At 35.0% G+C, this 17,490-nt stretch overlaps 1 protein-coding gene across 3 annotated transcripts; it reads left to right on the top strand.

Moving 5' to 3' along the window:
* Positions 1 to 6,346: 6,346 nt before the first annotated feature.
* SYCP3 (synaptonemal complex protein 3) lies at positions 6,347 to 15,727 on the top strand. Of its 3 annotated transcripts, none has more exons than XM_073213717.1 (9): positions 6,347 to 6,403; positions 7,243 to 7,392; positions 7,834 to 7,900; positions 8,061 to 8,095; positions 9,544 to 9,661; positions 10,487 to 10,586; positions 12,986 to 13,084; positions 15,148 to 15,252; positions 15,372 to 15,727. In XM_073213717.1, the coding sequence occupies exons 2-9, from the start codon at positions 7,260 to 7,262 to the stop codon at positions 15,423 to 15,425; spliced, it is 711 nt and encodes a 236-aa protein (XP_073069818.1). In that variant the 5' UTR covers positions 6,347 to 6,403; positions 7,243 to 7,259; the 3' UTR covers positions 15,426 to 15,727. The 3 variants fall into 3 exon arrangements, with proteins under 3 accessions (XP_073069818.1, XP_073069819.1, XP_036863025.1); XM_073213718.1 differs by having other exon boundaries at positions 6,398 to 6,539; positions 7,243 to 7,314; XM_037007130.2 differs by having other exon boundaries at positions 6,398 to 6,539.
* The last annotated feature ends 1,763 nt before the right edge of the window (positions 15,728 to 17,490 follow it).

Raw genomic sequence — 17,490 nt, 5'->3', positions numbered from 1 at the left:
GCAGAAACACTTGAACTAGGAGGTCTGAAAGTGTGATCAGGACAATAAAAGCACAAAGCCCTTTGCCTGACAAATCTTGGATAAAGGAAGTAGAACACATGATTCAAAAAAAATTGCAGATCTGGTATCAAAAACTAAGGCAGGGACATACAATGGGGAAATGACAGCCTCTTCAACAGCTGGTTTTGGCAAACCTGGACAGCTACATGCAAGAAAATGAAACTGGATCATTGTCTAACCCCATACACAAAAGTAAATTCGAAATGAATCAAAGACCTGAATGTAAGTCATGAAACTATAAAACTCTTAGAAAAAAACATAGGCCAAATCTCTTGGACACAAACATGAGCAACTTCATGAATGTATCTCCCCGGGCAAGGGAAACAAAAGCAAAACTGAACAAGTGGGACTGTATCAAGCTGAAAAGCTGTACAGCAAAGGACATCATCAATAGAACAAAAAAGGCATCCTACAGTATGGGAGAATATATTCATAAATGACATATCCGATAAAGGGTTGACATCCAAATAAAGAGCTCATGCACCTCAGCAAACAAAAAGCAAATAATCCAATTAAAAAACGGACAAAGGAGCTGAACAGACACTTCTACAAAGAAGAAATTCAGATGGCCAAAGGCCCACATGAAAAGATGCTCCACATCGCTAGTCATCAGAAAAATGCAACTGAGATATCACCTCACACCAGTAAGGATGGCCACCATCCAAAAGACAGACAACAACAAATGTTGGCGAGGTTGTGGAGAAAGGGGAACCCTGCTACACTGCTGGTGGGAATGTAAATTAGTTCAACCATTGTGGAAAGCAGTATGGAGGTTCCTCAAAAAGCTCAAAATAGAAATGCCATTTGACCCAGGAATTCCACTTCTAGGAATTTACCCTAAGAATACATTAACCCAGTTTGAAAAAGACAGATGCACCCCTATGTTTATTGCAGCACTATTTACAATAGCCAAGAAATGGAAGCAACCTAAGTGTTCATCAGTAGATGAATGGATAAAGAAGATGTGGTACATATACACAATGGAATATTCAGCCATAAGAAGAAAACAAATCCTACCATTTGCAACAACATGAATGGAGCTAGAGGGTATTATGTTCAGTGAAGTAAGCCAGGTGGAGAAAGACAAGTATCAAACGATTTCACTCATATGTGGAATATTAAGAACAAAGAAAGAAAAAAACTGAAGGAACAAAATGGCAGCAGGCTCACAGAACCCAAGAATGGACTAATAGTTACCAAAGGGAAAGGGACTGGGGAGGCTGGGTGGGAAGGGAGGGATGAGGGGGGAAAAAAGGAGGCATTACTATTGGCAGACATAAATTATGGGGGAGGAGAGGGGCATGGGGAGGGTTGAACAACACAGAGAAGACAAGTAGTGATTCTATAGCATCAGTACACTGATGGACAGTGACTCTAATGGGGCATGTGGGGGGAACTTGGTTATGGGGGAAGTGTAGTAAACACAATATTCCTCAAAAAAAACTAAGGCAGCTTTTACAAAAGCAAAATATATATGTTTAAGTTACTTAGGGGAAAATAACATATATGCACAGAGAAAATGAAATATTACCCAAAACTTAAAATTGTGTATTATATCTTGGTAATAAAATTATAAGTGAATTTTAATTTTATAATTAATATTTATAATTAGAACAATTTAATAGTAAATTTTAGGTAAAATTTTGACCAATACTATATTTTTAGTGGAAAACAATGCTTTTTTTTTTGGTATCATTAATCTACAATTACATGAGGAACATTATGTTGACTAGACTCCCCCCATCACCAAGTCCCCCCCCACATACCCCATTACAGTTACTGTCCATCAGCGTAGTAAGATGCTGTAGAATCACTACTTGTCTTCTCTGTGCTGTACAGCCCTCCCCGTGCACCCCCCTACATTATGTTTGCTAATAGTAATGCCACCCCCACCTTTTTCCCCTCCTTATCCCTTCCTTCCCACCCAGCCTCCCAAGTCCCTTTCCCTTTGGTAACTGTTAGTCCATTCTTGGGTTCTGTGAGTCTGCTGCCATTTTGTTTCTTCAGTTTTTTTGTTGTTGTTCTTATACTCCACATATGAGTGAAATCTTTTGATGCCTGTCTTTTTCTGCCTGGCTTACTTCACTGAGCATAATACCCTCTAGCTCCATCCATGTTGTTGCAAATGGTAGGATTTGTTTTCTTCTTATAGCTGAATCGTATTCCATTGTGTATATGTACCACATCTTCTTTATATATTCATCTACTGATGGACACTTAGGTTGCTTCCATTTCTTGGCTATTTTAAATAGTGCTGCAATAAACAGGGGTGCATCTGTCTTTTTCAATCTGGGTTAATGTATTCTTAGGGTAGGTTCCTAGGAGTGGAATTCCTGGGTCAAATGGTATTACTATTGAGTTTTCTGAGGAACCTCCATACTGCTTTCCCCAATGGTTGACTAATTTACATTCCCACCAGCAGTGTAGGAGGGTTCCCCTTTCTCCACAACCTCTCCAACATTAGTTGTCTGTCTTTTGGATGGTGGCCATCCTTACTGGTGTGAGGTGATATCTCATTGTTATTTTAATTTGCATTTCTCTGATGATTAGTGATGTGGAGCATCATTTCATGTACCTGTTGGCCATCTGAATTTCTTCTTTGGAGAAGTGTCTGTTCAGCTCCTCTGCCCATTTTTTAATTGGATTATTTGCTTTTTGTTTGTTGAAGTGGGTGAGCTCTTTATATATTTTGGATGTCAACCCTTTATCAGATCTGTCATTTACGAATATATTCTCCCATACTGTGGGATGCCTTTTTGTTCTAGAAAATAGAATGCTTTTTATTAACCAACTCCAGGAAGCTAACTTTGAAAATCTGTAAAATGCTTTGTGGTTCCATTTTAAGAGAATGTGGCATTCCAGTTCTTGTGTTTTTTAGTTTGGGTAAAGATTAAAATTTGAAACATGAATATAGATGAGTTCTCATTTGGAGCTAAAAAAGTAAAAAGATGACATCATCCACTCTTGATTATTCGTGGGGCAGAATAATTCATATCTTTCGTTCCATAATACCTTTCTGTTTTTCACATGTTTAGGTTTCCTAACATTTGAGAAAATGAAGCAATGGCATTAGTAAGTCACCAGATGGTGATGTTGAGCTGTCCTTGCTAAAGTGACAAAGTAAGTGTTTCTAAACTTTGGTCAGTATGACAATAACATGGATAATTTATTTAAAATGTAGATTCCTCGTCCCCACCTACAGAGTTAATTTTGTAGGCCTTGGATGGTGCCTAGGAACCTGGATTTTAACACCCTTCCCCTCCTCTACCATCACTTAATCCTCTGTAAGTGATCTGAATACAGGCTGGCCCATGAACCACACTGGGAAACTTTGGTACTTGAAGCCAAAGGCCTTCAGGAACACAAAGGATAACCAGCTAAAAGATATAATGGAACCGGAAACAAACTTGATAAACTAACACCAGAAAAGATAAAACTATTTTAAAATACAGGAATAGCTAGGAAAATGCTGAAAAAGAATAGCTGTGAGCGGGAACTGGCTTACGAGATTCTGAAATATACCCATAATTGTCTAATTCAGAGTGGTATACTGATACATGAACAGATAGACCAGCTAGAGGAATCTAATAGAAAATCTAGAAGTTGACCCAACTCCATATGGAAATCTGTATGATAAAGGTGCTTTTCAAATCAGTGTAGACAAAGATGGACTTTTTAGTAAATGATGTTGGGATAACTGCATTGCCATTTGGAAAAAAATGAAATTAAATCTATTTCTCAACACTGTACAATTCTGTCTGCCCTTCAGTGTTTCTAATGGGGGTTGGTGAAAACAAAGTAAATAAATTACATACTATGTTAAAAAGTGGTTAGTGCCTAGAGAAAGGTACATGGGGAAGGGAATAGGGAAGGAGGAGAAATGAGGTGCAGAGTTTGCATTCACAGTATCTAACAGTGGGGCAGAGAAGACCTCATTGAGATGAATAATGGCGTTTAAACAAAGACTTGAAGAAGAGGGAGCAAGCCATGTGCATAGGCTTGATTCCAAACCAGACAGGGACAGTATGATAAGGGAATATTGCGAGTCAATCCCAGTCATGAAAATGGACACAAAATGTTGAGCAAACCAAACAGCAAACAGCAATGTGCTTGAAAAGTTACCACATCATGATCACAACTTGTGTTTATCATAGGATATATTATTTTGGCTTAACATTAAATATAAATCTTATATTAAGAAAAAATTAGAAGAGCTATGTCAATATTAAAAAAGAATTGAGTGGAATGCAGCACTCGTTTATGATCTAAAAGTGACAAGCAAGCAACAACTCTAAGCAAACTATGAGTTTCAAAAGGAGGAACTACCAAAAACCTACATACAGCATCATTATTAATAGAAACTTTAGAAGCATGACCTTTAAAATAGGAAAGAATGTCCAGTGTTGATGCTTCTATTCACCTTTGTACTAAAGATCCAAGCCAGTGTCTTCAGAAAAAGACCAAAAAGAAAAAAGAAAAGAAACCTAGGAATTAGAACAAAGACAAAAATGTCAATTATTCACAGAAGATACGATTATAAAATTCCAGCCTCTACAAATTATTAGGTAATAAAAATGTTTATCAAATTGCTGGAAATAGTAAGATCAATATCATTAATTTTTATATACCAGCAATAATTAGAATAAAATAGCAATAAAATATAAATTATAAATCTAATAAAGTGCAAAGCCTACATAGAGAAAAATTACTTAATTGAATTACATTAAAGAAGTTCTAAAATGGAACATATACTTCAAGAATAGGAAGACTTAGTTCTCTCCAAATTAATCTATAGATTGAATTGCGATTCCAATCAGAAATCAGCAGGGTTTTTTTCCATGGAACTTGGAAAACTGATTCTAAAGTTTACTTGAAAAGCATAAGTTCGAGAATACACAGGGTAGTCCTGAAGAAAAAAATAAGGCGTGATACTTGTCTTATATGCCAGAGTTTTAATCACACTGGGATGTTGAAAACTGGTTTTGGCACAGGGATGGATAAATTGAGCACTGGAATAGGCTAGACAAGAAGACTCAAAACATGGAAATGTGACATGAAATAGCTGTTATAAGGGATACACACACTGTTCAATAAATTGGTTTCCAGATAGGGGGAAAAAAGCAATTGTATTCTACCTGACACCAGGCACAAAAATCAATTCTAGATGAATAATACATGAAATGAAAAAACCTTAATATTTTTATGACTAGGCGAAAGATATATTTCTTTGAAGTTACAGAAAACAGTCATAAAGATGAATATCCAGCACATATAAAGACTTACAAATCAGAGGAACACGTACTACCCAAATGAAAAGTGAGCAAAAATCCCGAATATATAGTTTAAGGAAAAAGAAAAGCAAATGGTCAATAAGCATAACAAGAGCTTAATCTTAGGAATGATTGGAGAAATACAAAAGACCTTAAAGCAACACCGTTTTACACCCACTAGAATGGTAAAATTAAGAAATCTGTCTATACCAAGTGGTGATGAGTATATTGAACAATGGGAAACTCACTCTGTTGGTGGGAGTATTAACTGGAAATCAGTGGATCATTACTGAGTATCATCTAGCAAAGACCTTTCAACTTTACACCTACATTCTCTGTAGACACTGAAGCATATAGGCATGAGATTATTCATAGTAGCATTGTTTATGTAGGCTGTAATCTAAAAATAATCCACATGTCCACAGTTGAGAAAAATCAACAAATTTTGGAATAGAGTCACAATAGAAAATTATACAGCAGTGAAAATGACAGATTTCTCTCTAAGGGATGTAATGTTAAGGAGAAACTCAAGTGGTAGAATACTACATAGAATACGGTACAATTTTCCTACTGCTCAGACACAAACAAAACCAAGCAGGCTTGCTTAAGGACAAATATATGTGGTAATAAAACAAAATGGCAAAATGGGAAGGGTTGAAGATTTACACAAAGTTGAAGATGATTTTAATTAATATCGCCAAATAGGAAATGAGGGGAATGGGCTGGAGATGACTTCCGGAGGAGATTCAGTGAGTTCTGGTAAAATTTCTACTTCACAAATTCAGTAGCATTCATCATGCTTTAAAACACACATACGCTTCTGGAACTTTCAAATATCTTTGAAAATTTAGACTTAAAAAAAAAAAAAAAACACTGGGACGCAAATGGGCCTCAAACGTGCTAGGCCCAGGCCTTGGCTCGCAAGGTGCATGGGTCAGCCGTCTGAAACGTTAATCACTGGAGGGGCTGGAGACCTGCGACACGCCGCCGCACGCATGCGCTCTGCGATTGGCCAATCAGCGTCGCCCCTGGGCAAGGCGTCGAGCATCGTGGCTGCGAAGCAGATTCTTCAGGTGAGGAGCGGCGGTAGGGAGGAGCTGCGGGCGGAGTCTTACCTGACTGTGGTCCTTGGCCACTGCGGTTTTTTCAGTCGTGAGGAGGTGACGAGTTTGTTCAGCGCTGGAGTCTAAGTTAGAAGCTTAGACTGAGGTAAATTTTTCCCCTTGGCTCTACCTCGGGCCTCTGACGGGGGAATGGAGGCAGCGAACCTCACAGCGGGCCGGGCCTTGCGCGCGGGGGCGGTGGGAAGCCGCGGGCTGAGCTGGGGCCCGCAGGTCGCGAAGCCCTTGGTAGGCTTACAGCCGGGAGGAGGCGGGAGGAGGGGGTCCTTGGTCTGCGCCTCTCCTTTTGCCCGCCCCAAACCCGTCAGAAATCATTAAAATGAGCTAAGAGCTCTTCTCACTTGGTCCTCGATGTCCGTGTGGCGGAAGTCAGACACGGACATTTTCTCCCAAGGCACGGATCGCAGAACTTTTTAATTTTATAATTATGTTGCTCTAAACCTCTTTGTGGCACGTTCAGGCCCCATCCTGGCAACAGCTACGATTCGTTTTGTGCCTGAAATGCGAAAACCAGATTTGGCCATATTTAGCCAGAGTTTGGCAGCGGCGGGGCTGAAGTTCAGATCTGAGTCCTCAGCTGCCAGGCCGCCATCACGGCGCGCCTGGAGTCAGGGTCGCCGCTGCCCTTAACCTTTGTTGTTAACTGTTGGTCAACAAAATAAATGAGGAGACTTCTGAAATGTAACTCAGCTAAAATCATTTTCATTTGACAACTGTCATTTCGAAGTTTGCCTATATGAGTGATATTTTTGGGTTCAGAAGGGTTGAGACATTTAATTGTTTAATTTAAGTCGGAGAATAGCTGAATATGGTGCCTTCTGGAAGAAAACATCCCGCGAGAAGGGGAAAGACAGCAGTGGAGGGTAAGGTTATGCGAGCCAATGACTTCAAGGACGAAGTTAAGAAAGTTGTGAGTGGTTCCCAGGAGGATGTCATTGAAGGTACAGTCAATCTAGTATCAGTGGGCAGGGACCCTGTCTTGCAGTTCATTTGTTCTTAATCGCCTACATTTTAGCTCTAATAAACCTTTGTAAAGCATTTTGTTGTTCTTCATGTCTCTTATTTGGAGTTAGAGAAGCTTACGTAGCTTTATTCTCTTGCGTTTGCACTCAATTTTCTTCCCCAAATGTCTGATAAATAGTACCCGGTTTATTACGACCTTAACACAGGACCACCTGCAAAATGGTTTCTGTAAAGTGGCCCTGGGTCCTGATTTAATTCCATCTAAACTGCAGAAAAACTATTGGATTTACATGCCTACTTTAAAATCTTATGTTGGCAAAAAGCTTGAACAACCTCAAACTTAAGATATCACTCCATTAAAAATTACCAAAATGACATACTTAGTTTTAAAATGTTTTTCTTTTTTATTGTCAATACAGGGAAGACTACAGTAATTGATAAATGCGGGAAGAAAAGAACTTCTGAAGGAATAGTTGAAGATTCAGGGTAATGTGCTCAAAATGATTTTGCTTGTTAGATAATTTACTAAGTTTACTTTAGTCCTATGAGTATTGTGTGTAAAATACTGACTGTGTAATATTTCTTGCAAAACGTGTTATTTTATGGATGATTAATGAAAAAGCTTTTAATTGTAATTTCTTCACAGGGGTAAACTACAGAATATGGTAGAAAGACTTACAGGTATGCTTTAGGAGATCATTTGTATTTAAAGAAAGTAGTTTTAAACTGTATAACTTGTATAATAGGGAATGTTAATCAGTGGACTATAAGACTGTTATATAATGCCTTGTTTTCATGTATAAAATTTTGCATGCGATTCAGCCTCATAGAATTCCTTACTTAACCTTTTCCAAATGTTGATGTGAAGAGTAAAGATGTTACTAACAATAAAGAGGTAAAGATGCTTTTATTTTATACATGTGTGAATTTAGAAGACTGGAATTTTAGGACAATATTGGATAGAAAAGTCGGTGTCCCTCTTTGTATGGGTTTTCATGAAGTGATACAAACACACACACATCTGTATATAGTAGTTTTTCATTTTCTTAATTTAGTTATTTTCTATGACATGCCTCTGTTCTCTTCTTTAGGACGGGCAATGTAAATTGACGCTTTTAAAATAAGTATTGTTATTTTTACGTTATTAAACTACACAGTTGCGAAAGACAACATTACTAATTAGTAAGAAATGTTTAAAAGTTCATAAGCTTTAAATGGTATGTTAAATACCAGTTATATTAACAGTGTTAGGGGATAGTACTCGTCAAGTATTTGGTTCCTCCATATAGATTATTCATACAATTAAGTCTTCTTTGAAAACTTTACTCTGTGGTGGTAAAAGCTTGTTTTGTAGTATGTCTGAAACGTTTATTGTTAGAGATGGTTGTTGGAAATATAAACTATTTACATAATAGTGCAGCTCCATCATGATTACTGAAAAATAACTATTGATGGTAGAACCATATGCATGTTTAGTGAAACACTATTTGAAGTATTAAAAATTTTATGAAATACAGTACTTATAGGTAAAAATGCCCTATAAAAAACTCTGTGGAAGTATTTAAAAGGGCTTTTCAATGATTTTGTCTGGATATTTACTTAAGATTATCCTATGCTTAGTTCTTAGTGAAAAGTATATTTGGAAGTATCACTGTGTTTTTTAAAAATTATTTTTAATTCTTTAACAATTTTTATCCTTTTGGATTTTTTCAAAAATAGTTTTGTGTGTTTCATAGAATGAGTTCTAACAGTAATTTATCTAAATGTGCTCTTTCAGTTGGAGAGTATTTTAGAAATTAAGAAAAATTTAGCCTGTTTTTAAAGTGTTTTTTTGTGAGGAAATTAAGCTGTGCCCTTGAGACCCTTTCTTTCATTTTTAGCTCTTTTTAATCTCTAAACTAAATTCTCTCTAGTTAGGAAAATCAGAATTGGGTTACTAGTGATTCAAATTTTTCTCAGAAAAAGAAGTAAGCAAATAATCTTGCATTTGATATTACACCTATTTTAAAATTTAATTTTAAATGTCTTTCAAAAATTACTGACCAAGCTTTACCCATGTTTATTTGAATATGTGGAAACAAAAGTTTTCTTCAACGTTCAATTTTACTGATAATTTATTTTCAACATAGATGGCATTAATAAGTCTCTTCTTGCCAAGAGAAAAAGACTAGAAATATATGGCAACGCTTCTTTCAAAACCAGTAACCAGAAAATTGAACATTTTTGGAAAACCCAACAAGAACAAAAGTAAGGATGTTGTTTTTTTTCACAGCCACAACATTTATATGATTTCCTAATTATTCATTGCTGCAAATTAAGAAAAATACAATCATCTTCTATTTATTGGGGTCTCTAGTAAAAAACATATTTGGCTTCATTTTTCTTTTAAGTCTTTCAGCCCTGTAAACTCACTCCTTCATCGACTTGAGACATATTTCCTAGAAATCAATAAAGACTACCTTTTCCCAGATTTAAAAAGCAGTTGAGGTTTTTTTATAGTATAAATGTAATTTTTATTCATTCTAGAAATATACTAGTTGAATAAGAAGTAATTGTCATATAAACCATAGTCTTGTAAGAGTTAACTGTTTAACAATGTAGAAAAAGATAGTCGAATATTATAAATAATTTGTATATATTAGCTGAATTAACTTTTCTTTTGTATAAAAATCATTGTTTTACCAAAATGGGGAAAAATCAAATGAAATATTTCTACTTGGAAATCTTATAAATACAGTAATCTCATAAATTTATGTCAGAATGTATATTCAGTTGGAGGAAATGAGGAATAAACTAGAGATAAAGTGGACTTTGCTAGGAAGTTTATATATACAATGAAACTTCCATAGTTTTCAGGAGCTAAAGCATATGAGAGGGCTTTTCTGTTAGCTGGTTAGGAAAAGAAATACTTCTGAAATCAGCATAAATCATAATTTTACTTCTTGGGTGATTTCATCTCTGAAAACTTAAGGGGCTCTCTTTTCCTTTATTTGTTACAGTGTAAATTATGGCAAATCAATTTTTTCTCATATTGGTATGAAATATAACAATATTCATTTTTATGTTTTATAGGCAGAAGCTTAACCAAGAATATTCTCAGCAGTTTATGACTCTGTTTCAGCAGTGGGATACAGATTTGCAAAAAGCTCAAGAACAAGAAGGAAAACTAGCTGTTAGTATCATGCTTAGCTTTATCATTAATGTATTATAACCAAATGACAAGTAGGAATGGAGAGACTAGCCTTGTATAGAAGTGAAACTCAGCCAGGTTCCATTACCATTGCTGGCTATGTGTTTTGGTTCCACTGAATGGTAAATCAGAGAGGTCAGGCACATACCATGCTCATAAAAGCTGTTGCTCTTTGCTTCCTGTATTGGTTGGTGTTCTTGCACTTCCAAGTGACAGAAATTGTCAGAGTAAAAAGGATTAATTGTTTATATATAAGAAGTCCAGGGGTGGGTTAGCTTCAGGCACTGCTGGATGGGAGTGGGAAGGGTTGCTCGTGTAGGTCATCTGGGCTCTGTCTCCAGTTCTTAGTCTCTCTCAATATGTTAAGCAACATAGCTTCTTGTGATGCTAGATTCACTACAAATTTAGTAGTACTGGTGGACTAAGGTAGTCTTTAAGCCCTCTGAAGGAATATCATGGGATCATTTGCTCACTTCTAGACATGGTCAAAAAACGTGGTTTCCTGTTAATAGCCAGATATGTGTTACCTTCTCATCTTTATGGGTGATGGAAGTCAGTCCCACTTACATACCGGATAACTACATTAATTATCCTTCCATACATTAATTATCCTTTCATGTCATCCTTTCATTGTTTGTAAAATTATCATGTTTTCTATCTAAGAACAAAGGTATTGTTCTTATCAGATGTTTTAGGAGTTGGTTGATCAGCTCAGTTTTGGAAATGTTTAATTTAAGATACATATGAAACATCCTACAGGAGATGTTAGGCCATTGATGCATGAGTCTGGAGTTCTGGAAGGATATGGACTGAACATACAGAGTTGGGAATTCTCAACATAAAGACAGCATTTAAGCTATGAGAGCACCAAGGGAGTCATTATAAATGTAAAAGAGAAATCTAAGGACTGAGGGCTGGAGTAAGGACTTCATTGTTGAAAGGTCAAGAAGGTGAGGGAGAACCAATAAAGGAGACAAAATGAGTGGCCTAATAGATAAAGAAAGCCACTCTGACCAAAGTGAAAGAAGCCTTTTAAGAAGGACAGAGGATAGAAGGGGTAATTGCCGAATTCTTGAGAATGGAAGGGAATGTGAAAAAGCTGACCTTAGCAGGAAGCAAGGATAGTTCATCCTCAAAAAACAGGAGACAGGGTCGAACATGTGAGCACAGGTGGATGTAGGTGAGTAGATAGATATTGTGATGGGAGTTCTCATGGGATTGCTTCTATTTCTTTAGTGAAATAATGTCATCAGAAGGTGGAAAGATTTTGAGGTCAAATGAGAAGGTATAAAAGACTTCCCTGAGAGTGGGCCAGTGAGTGGAGAAGGGAAATACAATTTCCAAAGAGGATTAAGGGTCCAACTTAGGCTAATGAGCATAGTGATCGTGATTAAAGTGAGCCTGTCAGCATAGCTTTGAGGTTTTCTCCAATAGTGACCAGATTCAAGGATGCAGGCATGGGAGCTGGAGGGTTGGATTTTCCAGAGTTAGGGTTCAATCAAATAAGTGTGGCAGTAAGAATGGAGCAAGGCATATGTACAAAGGAGTGTAATTATGATTACTGTTGATAGAATTTAAGCTGGGAATGAGGAAGGTGAAGATACACTAATAGGGATAGGAGGCAGTGAAAAGTAGGTACGATGAATGAATTTAACATCTTGGTAGAGCTCATTGAGCTGTGGTAGTAAAGAGAGTGAGCTAAAATGCTCCTATGCTAGTGAGTGAAGAGTGGATATAGAGAAATAGCGATTAATGTTTAGAGCCTGGATTCTGGAAAAATAGTGTTTGGAGTCACATTCTGGTTGGACCAAATGCTAGCTGTGAAACCATGGAAAAATTATTTATTTTTATGCCTCAAGTTTCCTTATCTATAAAAAGGGATATAATAATAGTAACAATCTCACAGTTGTTTTGAGGATTAAATGAGTTCCTATATAGTAAGTTTGTTTAAAAGTTCAGTAGTACCTAACACATAGTTAATATGAAGTTTGCTATTATTAATACTATGTGGAGATTACATTTATTGGGTTTAAGTATATAAATGAATGGCTGAAGTGGTGGAGGAGAGAAATCATTGGTAGAAAATAGGCCAACAAATGGAAAGATCAGCATTATTGTAAAGATTATTGTGTTTTAGTAAAAGCACCAAGATTTAGGATGTTTTGAGTATTAAGTTTTCCTACTCAATGACCATTAGGATTATTGTCTTTTTTTTTGTGGTGAACACAAATTATCTAACCTTGCTCATAATAGTTGAAACAAAATGTTAAAAGTAATGATTTTAAAACTGTTCCTTTTAAGCATAATGTAGAATTATTTTTTGCTAAGTTTTATATTTTACCCAAATTGTTATCACATGACTTTTTCTTTTATATCTGTAGAGCATATTTCAGCAGCAGCAAAAGATTTTTCAACAATCTAGAACTGTTCAGAGCCAGAGGTTGAAAGCAGTTAGACAGTTATATGAACAGTTCCTAAAGGTCTGTATTTTTAGTAGTATACTACATTCTCATAACACAATTTTTATATGGAAGTATAAATTTTTTCTAAGTTTAAACATTGCTTATATATTTTAAATTCTTGATTTTCTGTTTTGTATTCATTTCCATATTTCAGTGCTAAATGAATTTCTACTTTAACATTCTAATGTTTTTGTGGGGATTATTCAAAAGAGGTAATGGCAAATTGGGAATTTCACCTAAAAATGTATATATTGCACATAAAATTTGTACTTCATTAACACCTTAGTAATATTTCTCTCAACTGAAAATAAGTCCATAAATAATTTCTGGGTAATCTTTTACTTATCTCTGTATCCCCAGTATTTGTTAAATAGAAAGTACCCAGTTGAAGTTGATGAATATTTCTTTTATTTTCAAGGGTCCTATATATGTACTTTAAACCCTATTTGCCTTTAGGATTAGTATACTGTCTAAAAAAGGCCTTATATGCCAATTTATAAGAGATGGCGCAGACATATAATAGAATGAAAAAGCCAGGTGATTAAAATTTGTAGATTGAGAATTATCTTCTGACACATGCTTATTATTAGCAAATTGTGGTCTGTGGCACTGATCTCTTATTCACGAATATATGTATTTACTTTTGGGTAACTGTTCGTAGGAGTATATTGGAATCCTGCATATACTTTTTTTTTTTATGGGAGGGTTTTTCAGATAGATGGTCTTGTTCAAATACATGTTAAAATGTAACCCTTCTAAAGGAATTGGGATGTTCTGAGTACACTAGTAAAACAGTTTTAAAACTAATATTTTTAAATAACTTTAATATATATATGAACACAAGTTATTTTTTAAAGTGCTTCCAATCAACTTGTTCTAATGCTTCGTAAAAACGACCTGTTAATTGTTACGAAAGTTTAATAAAGTACTAGAAAAGATTTCTAAGTGTTATCACTAAATGTTACCACTTTAGTGTAAGAACTTTACTTTTATATTTGACTCCTCCATTTCCCTTTCACTTCACATCCAATTATAGTTAGGTCTTGTAATGTTCTCCTCTGCAGTGGTTAATTCCCACTGGTACTGCTTGAGTTCAGAACCTCATCATTCTTTGTTTATAGTATTAAAACTCTTAACTAATTTCTCTCCAATCCACCTTCATAGATCCATGATATTATCTTCCTAAAACATCTCTTCCCTCTTGAAAAACTGTCAGTAGCTTCTGATACTAAATTCTTAGGTATTCAAATGCAATCCCCGCCCAGCTGCAATAATCTGATCCTCTTTACCCTTTAATTACTACATTCCTCCATTACTCCCCTGACCCTGCAACATAATTGCTTTCTCTGAACTCCTTCACTGTGCCCTTCCATGCCTTTGCTTATGCTTTAGGCCCTAGAATACTATTAACTCCTTTTAATCTATTGAAATCTTATTCTTTTGCCAACTAAATTAGAATTAATTCCCATTTTCTATTACAATATCATAGCAAATTGCATTTCTATTCCTATTAAAAAATTTTGTGTTATTTTGTTTATATATGTTTCTTACTGGAATAAAGGAGTGATCAGGTATTATTTTTTTCATATCGTATATCACTTGACATAGTACTTTTTACATAATAGGCATTAGGATCATTGTTGGATAAATAATAGTAAAGATTTGTATTTCATAAATCGAAGAAATAGTTATACTATAGATCATTTTATTCCCTTCAATAAATTCATATCACATTGACTATTTACTGGTTATAATATTCTAAGAGAACATAGCAATGTAATGTTTAGAAAACTTTTTAGATGTTTTCAAAATTACAGTATTCTCTTTTGGTTTTTTTGCCTAACAGTTCATTAATCCATTGTTTTAAGCAAAGTACACTGTTGTTATATACCTCCTATAATAATATTTGACTCATGCCTGACCTTTTTTTATTCCTTTAGTGGGTATTTTGGTTTTCATGTATTAGAATATTTTTGTTTGGAATCAACCGTGAACATTTTTTAAAAAGTTCTTACTTTTGAAAATTAATTATAGAAGTTTATTTTTGTGGTTTGTAATGTAACTAGCCTTTTCGGTTTTAGAGTACGGAGGACTTAGAGAAGAATCATGATAATCTGCTTATTGGCGCACAACGTGAATTTAAGAAAGACATGGCTTTGTTGCAAAAAAAAATTATGATGGAAACTGTAAGTTATATTTAAAATTGAAAAAATGAGGATTAATATGAGCATTGAAATATTTCATTTGTTGAAATATGTATAACACTTGCCTAAACAAATGTTTTATATCTCCTTTCATGTAACAGCAGCAGCAAGAGATGGAAAATGTTCGAAAGTCTCTTCAGTCCTTCTTATTCTGATGACTCTTTGAAGGAAGAATATGAACCTAAGTAATATGATACAGTTATAACATTGGCTAAGAGGCATTAAGTCCTTAGAGTGGTTCAAAATTCTAGTTTAAAGTATTACATCTTGTTAATCATTAGCTTATGTGTAAGACTCCTTGTTCTGTTACCCTCCAAATAAAATCTGAACAGTTATGTGAATAGCAGCAATTCCTAAATTACATGTACCACGCTCTCAGCTCTTTAATAGCAGTAAGTGGAATTTTTCCTTTAACATTTTTCAATTAACTTTTAGCAATAAAGATTATTTAACTTCAGGTTTTGGCTTCAGTGTATCTGAATCAGTCCCAAAAGGTAGAAAGCACAAGTACAGAGGTTATATTGTTCTTTTATTTTTTTATTTTTATTAATATTTTTTCATTTTGCTATCATTAATGTGCAATTACATGAACAACATTATGGCTACTAGATTCCCCCTATTATCAAGTCCCCACCACATACTGCATTACAGTCACTGTCTATCAGTGTAGTAAGATGCTATAGAATCACTACTTGTCTTCTCTGTGTTATACTGCCTTCCCTGTGTACCCCCTGCCTACATTATATGTGCTAATCATAATGCCTCTTTTCCCCCTGTATCCCTCCCTTCCCACCCATCCTCCCCAATCCCTTTCCCTTTGGTAACTGTTAGTCCATTCTTGGGTTGTGTGAGTCTGCTGCTGTTTTGTTCCTTCAGTTTTCTCTTTATTCTTACACTCCACAGATGAGTGAAATCATTTGGTACTTGCCTTTCTCCACCTGGCGTATTTCACTGAGCATAATACACTCTAGCTCCATCCATGTTGTTGCAAATGGTAGGATTTGTTTTCTTCTTATGGCTGAATCATATTCCATTGTGTATATGTACCACATCTTCTTTATCCATTCACCTACTGATGGAAACTTAGGTTGCTTCCATTTCTTGGCTATTGTAAATAGTGCTGCAATAAACATAGGGGTGCATATGTCTTTTTCAAACTGGGCTGCTGCATTCTTAGGGTAAATTCCTAGGAGTGGAATTCCTTGGTCAAATTATATTGTTCTTATTTCAGGGGGAAAAAAATCTATATGTACATCCTTTTGTATATACTCATTTAAATTATACAGCCAAATCTAATGAAAATAAGATTTCAAAAGAAAGTCTATTCACTTAAAAAATTTATTAAAAGCAAGTTGTGTTCTAGAATAAGTTAAACAGCTAAAAACCACTAAGACAAATGAAGAGGATATATACCAGATTTAAAAAGACATGGCTTTATGAGCATGTCATTTACACAAGGACAACAAAATGCCATTTAATTGTGCCTGATCATAATTAAATGACATATGCTCTTAGTAATGATTAAGAGCACATCATTAACATACTGAGTTATTTATGGTTTAAGTATTGAACATCTACCTTTCAAGTTAAATATGTAGAATTTTTTTTCAGTTTTAATGTTCAGTAAATATATGAAAATTTTTTATTTTACATTCACTTCCCAACTTGAATATTTAATTCTTATCCTTTTATAATGTACACTTTAAAACATAAAATATGAAACACTTGATTTAATAAATATTAAATTGTTTCAGCATTTCTTTGAACTAGGTCAATTAAATATTCTGTATCTTATTGAAATTGCTTTCACTGAATCATTCAAAATAAAAAATATGCCGGTTAGGAAGAGAGGAGTGATTTTCTCCTGTGTTTCTATATTTTAAATTCTAATTTTTGCTTCTATAGCCCACCCTTCTCTTAGTTTTAACGTTTTCCAAACTTTTAAAACAAGCCCAGGCCAGTTCTCTCTATGATAAGTTACACAGGAAGAAATTAGTCCTCCATCGTTAATGAATATCTGCCATTAAGGGGACAGTTTACTTTGTAAATTTTTGCATTTTGTAAAGGATTCTCCTTTTAAGTTAAAGTATAGGTTGGAATATAAATCTTAAGTACTATTCACACTTCTAAGAAGGTCCTTATTTGAGATTACCAATAGCTACAGAGACAAAATAAGTGCTCCAGAGTGTTTTCTGTATAATTAATGGACATAAGTATTTT

Source organism: Manis javanica, chromosome 10, assembly GCF_040802235.1.
Source record: "Manis javanica isolate MJ-LG chromosome 10, MJ_LKY, whole genome shotgun sequence".
NCBI lineage: Eukaryota > Metazoa > Chordata > Mammalia > Pholidota > Manidae > Manis > Manis javanica.
The sequence above is the reverse complement of the archived record's forward strand: the minus strand, read 5'-3'. Positions and strand labels throughout refer to the sequence as shown.

What these genes read in the sequence shown, in the direction of transcription:
- SYCP3 (XM_073213717.1), top strand. Translation starts at nt 7,260, where the DNA reads ATGGTGCCTTCTGGAAGAAAACATCCCGCGAGAAGGGGAAAGACAGCA. An exon ending in GGAATAGTTGAAGATTCAGG is followed by an intron (nt 7,901 to 8,060) that starts GTAATGTGCTCA and finishes ATTTCTTCACAG; the next exon opens with GGGTAAACTACAGAATATGG. An exon ending in AAAAAATTATGATGGAAACT is followed by an intron (nt 15,253 to 15,371) that starts GTAAGTTATATT and finishes TTCATGTAACAG; the next exon opens with CAGCAGCAAGAGATGGAAAA.